Source organism: Chrysochloris asiatica, unplaced genomic scaffold (genome assembly GCF_000296735.1).
Source record: "Chrysochloris asiatica unplaced genomic scaffold, ChrAsi1.0 scaffold00056, whole genome shotgun sequence".
Classification (NCBI taxonomy): Eukaryota; Metazoa; Chordata; class Mammalia; order Afrosoricida; family Chrysochloridae; genus Chrysochloris; species Chrysochloris asiatica.
The window spans coordinates 10761461-10769244 of record NW_006408574.1 but is presented as its reverse complement, the minus strand read 5'-3'; the positions used below and the strand labels follow the sequence as shown (position 1 = coordinate 10769244).

The following is a 7784-nucleotide window of genomic DNA, read 5'->3' as shown; positions in this document are numbered from 1 at the left end:
AATATAACCTTGTCGCACACCCTTCTTATTTTTAAGCCATTCAGTGTTCCCTTGGAGTCATGTAAGGGCAAGTAAAAGAACTACCAATGACAGTGCCCATGTGCCTACCTGACGCTGCAAATCAATTTGTGGGAGAGATAATACACATATAATAATCATCATTAGCGTATTTCTTTCATAGTGCTTGAAAGATGAAAGCAGACATAGAAGAAAATGCAGAACTGTATTTTCTGTACTGGAACATGACAAGGAATTAGAGCCAATAATGAAGGGGGTGAGGGGCATGTGATAGAATTGTGGGTATCAGTAAAAGCAAAGATTAAGTGGTTTACCAAAAGATACACTCAGCCCGGGAAAGGAGAGAGCTGAATCTAGAAGTTAACTATAGGCTTTTTGAAGACAAGGGGGGTCAAAGAAAATGGCAACACAAGATACCAAAAAGAAGGGTTCATATATTGGTATCAGTCAAAAGACACAAAGTTATAGTCAGAAAGGGAGAGTTCCAGTTTGAAATTTCATTAAGTAGAGTTATTAAAGGGAACTATTGAGTTCAGAGTAAAACCATTAAATACAGACACAGATTTGGGGTCGAGAAGTTGAAAAATTTAAAGAGCACTGGAAACTGCTGAAGAGCAAAATTGTCAGTTTGAGGACAATGAATAAGGAAGACTATAGAAGAATTGATGCATCTGCATTATGGTACTGGAGAAGAATATTAGAAGTACCATGGACTGATGGAAGAACAAACAAAATCCATGTCTGAAAAAGTACAGTCCTCTCAACGCAAACCCCCTTCCAAGACTAACATTCAACAGAAATGCACGCTCTGACTGGTGACCACTCACATCACCAATGGGGGGAAGGAGGCAAAAGCAGCAATGAAGCGTCAAGCTAAGCCCTACAATGTTCAGTGGACTTCTGTGGACCCAGTTGGGGACCTGGTTGGCAAGCAGTGTGAGGAGGCCTGGGGACTCTTGGGCCCAGAGTCAGTGGCGTGGCCATGGAGGACTCGAGAGGAGAGCGGAGCCACCGGCTGACAGGAAGAGAGGGCATGAGCACAGGAGCGCCCACACTTGCAGATGATACCCACGTGACTTGGACTGGATGACTGGATGATCAGAGCTCATGCAGGAGAAGAAAGAAGAGGGGAAGGAAAAAAAAAAGAGTAAGCTGATACAGTCTGATGAACTTGACCTACACCTATGGAGCAGCAACTCAAAAGAAGGAACAAAACCTTACAACAAGAAACATTCCCACCCCCTCCACACACAGAGTGGACGGAGATGGGCAACTGGGGCATTGGATACTCAAATGGGGAGGGGGGGAATACAAAGGCAAGAAGTGACTGGCTTACAAGCTTTCAAAAGGGAACCCAGTGCTAGGGAGCACGGAGGAAGGCAGAATCTCCACTGGGTACAATTCAATCTTTCTGGGTGGAGCTGATGAAAAGAAATACAGATGGGTAACTCGTGATACTGTAATGAATAATGTCTATCAGGACGGAGTTTGAGGGTTGGAAATGCAAAGGTAGACGTTTTGTAACAAGGAAGGGAGTGATTAATTCTCCAGGATAGGAGCAGAGATCTCTGATCTCTGGGACCATCAATGAAGAAGAGCTGAGAGAGGGACCCTACCCAGAGAGATAGAGATGCCTGAGATAGAGACAGAGACGATGATGTGGAGTGATGAAGCGGCGGGGGACTTTGGATCCAGAGAGGGAAAGGGACTGTGGGCTGAAAACTGGGGTGGGTGGCAGGGTTGGGGGCGGATTTCTAGGATATACCCTTTGGTTGGTTGATGATGCATGGAGGGGATTGGAACCATGGCAATGAGATGATATACGATGGAATGAATGTAAAACTAAAGCTCTCTCATTTAAACTATCATATAATGCACAATAAAACATTAAAAAAAAAAAAGTACATCCAGATGCTCATTAGAAATCAGGATGGCCAGACTTCGTCTCTCATACTTTAGACATATTGTCAGGAGGGACCAGTCACTGGAGAAGGACATCATGTTTGGTAAGGTGGAGGGTCAGCAAAAAAAAGGAAGACCCCCAATAACATGAACTGGCACCGTGGCAGCAGCAATGGGCTCAAGTGTAGCAATGACTGTGAGGTGGGCGCAGGACCGGGCAGTGATTCCTCCTGCTGTGCGCGGGGTCGCTATGGGTTGAAATTGACTCAACATGCCTAACAACAGCAACGATTGTACTCTGTTTTATAAAACTTTGAACAGCTTACCTTGCCAAGTTGTTGTAAAAATTTCAAGTGTCTTTCTTCAAACTGTGTGGGGTCCCTGTCTTCAAAGGCACCAGAAAAGCCGAGGCCACCTATCCTCAGATTTGGTAGCACATCATTTTCTGTTAATAGTTCATAATCTGGAGAAATAAAGAGTATCTATTTTTAGGGGCAGTGTTTGGGTTAAATTGGTATTTGTTCAAATTGTAAAAATAATCAATAGCCTTAATCTGACAAGCTTTCATGAAATAGTTTTGCAGAGGATAAATTATTACTTTCCATTTTTAGGCAGTTTTAAAATTCATAAACCAAGGCTACATTCTACGTTTTAGGGTAAGAATAATGATCAGGAAAAAAATGTGGGCTAAACCCATGTATGTTGTTGATGTTAAGTGCCGTCGAGTCAATTCTGACCCATAGCAACCCTGTATAGGGTTCCCAAGGACCAACTGTTGAGCTTGAACTGCCGACCTTGCAGCTCAAACTGACATTAACCCACAGTGCCACACCAGTACTCTAAACACATGTATATAGCTAGTTCAATGTTTCTAAAGGCCTAGAAGACAAAAATGTATCTACCTCATTTAGAAAATCAATCAATTAAGAAATACATGGGAACTAGTTAAAGACAAACAAACTATTGCTCATAAACAAGTAAGGCAAATACATTTCTATAGTACACAACTCATTAAAGGAGCTCCGGTAGTGTAGTCGTTATGAATCGGGCTGCTAACCTCAGGGTCAGCAGTTTGAAACTATCAGCTGTTTGTGAGAGAAGGCAGAGCCTCGGAAACTCTGTACAAGGTCGCTAAGAGTCAGAACCAACTCCATGGCACGTAACCACCACCACAAACCACAACTCATTAACTGGCAAATTAAAGTCAGGTTATTGAAGGAGAAAGGCCTGTTTTAAAAACCCAAGGAGACTACAGAATATATGGGGGAACATGGGATCCATAGCTACATCAGAAATTACTAGTTGGTCCAAAAAACACCACGGAACTTGATGGAAGGGATTAGAAACTGAGCCAACATTCATTCAATCAAGTAAAGTGAGAAAGGTAGCCGGAGAGTCAGTGAGACGGCTCTAGCGATACACACCTGGAGTAAACAAGCTGTTGAGATCGCGTATGATGGCTCTGAAAGAGGGCCGAAAATCAGGTCCATAGTCCATACAATTGTTTATGAGGTTTGCTAACTCTGTCCACTTGGGTGCAGGAAGCTGGTGCCTGTCTTCATAGAACTGCAGTTTCTACAATAAAGAGTTGCACGCTGAGAGGAGCTGTGTTAGGCCACGCTCACCTTCCTTGTAAAATGAAACTGGCTAAACACCTAAGCCCATGAGATCAGGATGCAGGACCCGAGTGATCCAGCCTCCGAACCAGCCTAAGCTTACCCTTTGGGGATCGAGAGCGCTCAAAGGCTTATCTCCTCCGCTGCAGAGTTCCCACAGGGTGGCACCGAAACTCCATTTATCTGTCGCCAGGCTTAGATTTCTAGGATTTTCAATGCATTCAGGTGGCACCCACGGTATTCTCTCCTGAAGAACTTTTAAATGACAGGTACAAAACAGTTAAAACGATCCTACTGATAAACCACTCTTCCATAAGCAAAGACTTCTCAAAATCATTCTAACAATCAGGGTTGTTTGTTTGTTTGTTCTGTGCACTTAAGACCTAGAAAGGATCTTTGAGTTCCTCTAACTCAATCCTTTGGCTTTACCCATGACAACACTGAAACCCACAAAGGTTGAGTAATTCAGCCAAAGTTACACACAACAGATGCGTATCATGTCTTAGAAAAAGTGAGGACGGTGAGACTTTTCTCCTTTCCTGGAGAAGAATATCATGCTTGGTAGAGGGTCAACCAAAAAAGAGAAAGATTCTCAACCAGACGGACTCTCAACCAGATGGACTGACAGATAAACACAGCCTGGACCGTGGGGCAGGACCTGGCAGTCTGTTTGGTTGTACTTGGGATTGCTAAGAGTTGTAACTAATTCGAAGGCAACTAACAACAACAGCAACATGGACAGACTTTACACCTGCATAAGCGTAGTGATTACGAATCGGGCTGTGAACTCAGGGTCAGCAGTTCGAAACTACCAACTGTTCCACGGGAGAAAGACGAGGCTTTCTGCTCCCGTAAGGTACAGGGTCGCTGTGAGTCGGAACCTACTCCACGGCACATAACCACCACCAATCACCAATAAATACCTGACCCACTAAACTTCTTCCCACAACCCAACAGTGTTTCCACTGGGATCTCCCTTGCTTCACACTTCTTATTAGTTCTGGATTCAAAACACATTTTCTACAAACTGTGTCCTCAAATTACCTTTTGGATTTTTCTATTTCTGTGGCGCTGTAGGATAAGTACTGTTAAGTGTAAGGTCGGCAGTTCAAACTCACCAGCCGCTCCACGGAAACCGTATACAGGGTCCCCATGAGTTGGAACCAACTAGACAGCATTTAACAACAACATTTTTTTACGATGGGTAAGCAGCAAAGGTATTGTTACATCATCTAGAGCTGACCTAAACGCTTTAGAAGCATGGGCAATCCTGACTTGCACATTAAAAAGGGAGGGCTGACAGGCATTCATCATTACAGCAGATGGATGACTACATATATGAAGATATTCTAGGACAAAAATGCTCAGATCAAAGAATCTCCCATGGAAATACTGGATCCATGTTCTTTGTTTCTGATGAAGATCAGAAAGAGGGAGCAATATAATATCAGCTTCTAGAATTCTGGCAAAAATAAACCAGTATGAGCCATCTATTGCATCTTTTGGTAAATTTTGGTAAATCAATGTGAGTATTTTTGCTACATAATCAGGAGATTAAGGAGGATACTGATTCCTTTCTCCTTCACTAGAGAAACGCATTTTCTTACTCTACATTTCTCGTTCCAAAGGGTAAAATTTCCCTTAGTACCAGATCTAAAATCTTACACAATTTTCTGCCCCCTTCTACCTCCCCATTCACTGCCATACAAGCCATCAAGTTTAGGTACCACTGTCACAAATAAGATACTATGTGGGCATCAACCGTAAAAAAGGGGACCGATTTAGATACTATATTTTAGAGAAGTTGACTAACATGATAAAATACAATTCCAATATTACTTATAGGATTAAAAAACCCATTGAACTATTTCACTGAAATTAATTGTGCTAAATAGATTAACAAGCACAAGAAGTGAAAAAGACGTTGAAAATAAGCAGAATTATCTCAGTACATAAACTAGATTAAGATCTCAAAGTAGACAGTATGTCCTCTTCAGTTTTTTAGTAACTATAGGAAAATAAAAATATAGCAAATGTACTTCTGGCTCAAAGAATGATTTTAGGGAATTTCATATTTAAAAAAAAAACAAAACACAGAAAAAATCCTAGCTCCCATTCATAATTGGGGATTAAAACCTCTTGGAAAAAAATCATCACACAGATTACAGTGACATGCTTATAAAAAAGAACAGACAAAGAGTAGGCTGTAACTGTTACTTAATTTAGATTGCTGAAAATGATAGCTAGAAGTTTTTATCAATAATACATCAATAAATCAGAGTACGGGAGAAGCTCACAGCAGGCTTTTTAAATGACCCTCCAGGTAGAGTCCAGTGAAGGTACATGGGACCCCTCCAGAACTTACTGTCCTTTGGCAAAACTGTAATACTGATGCCAGGATCGCTGAGTTTGATGAAAGGTGGGTTCCCTGCCGTCCTGTCTTCTTCTCTGATAAGGAGGATGTTTTTGGCGCACACATTCCCATGAATCAGGCCTTTTTCTTCCTATTAAAGTTAAATGCACATACATACACATATCAGTCCACTAAATCTGTCCAAATCTCCAAAACAGACTTAAGTAAGAAAAGTACGTAAGGTAATATAATCAACATCCATGGATGTATGCTTTGAGAAAATGTTTTATGGCAGCATTAGACTTTCTGTTTTACATTTTAAAAAGCACAATCGCCTACACCCGAGACAAAATAGAAATGCAAACCACCCAGTGCCACTCTGTGTGGGATTTAGGAGGCCCGCCTCTCTCGATGTTGGCAAACAGTAAGAACTAGACTCTGTTCAGCAGCAGGATGGCGCTGCCGTCCCCTCCACAGGTCACTGGGGACCCTCTGCTCCTCGGGCAGTACCACCTGCACACACTGGGTCGTGCAGAGATGGAGTTTCTGGTTCGATTCTCTAGCTGAAGTGACACAAACTACCGACTGCCCATCAGCAGTTCTAAGAGACTGAGACGATGACAAAGCTATCTCAACAGTAATTTTCCATCGATCAAGATGCACACGCCTAAAACAATTAACTTTCACTGACTCACAAGAATGATCTAAAATCGATTAAAAATTTCTTTATGGATTTACCCCTTATTTCCAGGGCCAAATAATTTCTCCAATGCTTCAGAATGCAGAACGATAAGCTTTTAATTTTTTAATTTAAACAGAGCTAACTACTTACTAGGAAATGCATGGCCCATGCCAACTGCTTCGCCACTTCAAGTTTCCATAATATATTTATAGAGTTTTTATTCTTTTTCAGGTATGTATCTAGCGATCCATATTTTACAAACTCCTGAACCAGAATATCTGCATTAAAATAGAAGTAATAATAACAAGGCTAAAATATACAAACAATAAAATATGCACAGTTTAAGGTTCATAAATATGTTTAAAGTTATGGGTAGGGGAATGGAACAAAACTCACTAAGTTAAACACAACTGAACAGCTACGCACCATTGGATTTTTGGTTTTAGTTTATTCACAACGGCACATCTCTATATGTCAATATTGAAGTACAGTTTCTTTCTTCAAATGAATGGAAGTTTCTAAAACAGTTCATTTCTTTTCTACCCAACTATTTAGCTATCTAACCCTTCCACACATAAAAATGAACAACAATGCCAGTTCTATACGGGCATAAAGGTGCTGCCGTTCCAGTTCGTCATCCTTGTCACTTACGCTGCAACACAGCAAAAAATGTGTATTTTGCGTTTCAACCGTCTTCTGCATTTTAATTTCATACACTGGCTCCCTTATTTACAAGACACAACTGACCGGTTCCCACAATGCTCTTAGTTTCAACAATGTTTAAGTCCTGATAAATGGTAGTTTATACGGGAACCTAACTAGGAGACAGAACTAGAGCTTTTTATATGGAGTCCTGGTGGGGTGGGTGGGATGCTGTAGGATAAGCACTGAACTGCTAACCACAAAGTTTGCAGTTCAAACCCACAGCCACGCCCTCCCTCAGAAACCCGTAGGTTGCTATGCATGGGAACTGACTCCATGGCATTTAACAACAATAACATATGAACAAGGGGTAGTCTGAGACAGACACAAAAGTCATATAAGGAAGCCAGTAGTTGTACTCACTCTCTTCTCCATAGACACATATGCCGTAATTTAAAACCAGATGCTTGTGAGAAAGCTGGCTCATCATGCTTGCTGCTTCAAAGAAAGACTGAGAAAAAGAACAGACAAAAAAGTGCAGAAGAATCCTTGTCTGATGGCTGTCTATTAG

The 7784-nt window shown here is 41.5% G+C and overlaps 1 protein-coding gene across 1 annotated transcript in view; it reads right to left on the bottom strand.

The window, feature by feature from the left end:
• Positions 1–7784, bottom strand: part of JAK2 (Janus kinase 2) — an 84403-nt gene that overhangs the window by 25486 nt on the left and 51133 nt on the right. Inside the window, exons 12-17 of the mRNA XM_006863753.1 lie at positions 7637–7724; positions 6722–6849; positions 5902–6040; positions 3640–3791; positions 3345–3495; positions 2247–2383 (exon numbers count right to left, since the gene is read on the bottom strand). Of these exons, the coding sequence (XP_006863815.1) occupies positions 2247–2383; positions 3345–3495; positions 3640–3791; positions 5902–6040; positions 6722–6849; positions 7637–7724 (795 nt within the window). The remainder of the gene's footprint in view (positions 1–2246; positions 2384–3344; positions 3496–3639; positions 3792–5901; positions 6041–6721; positions 6850–7636; positions 7725–7784) is intronic.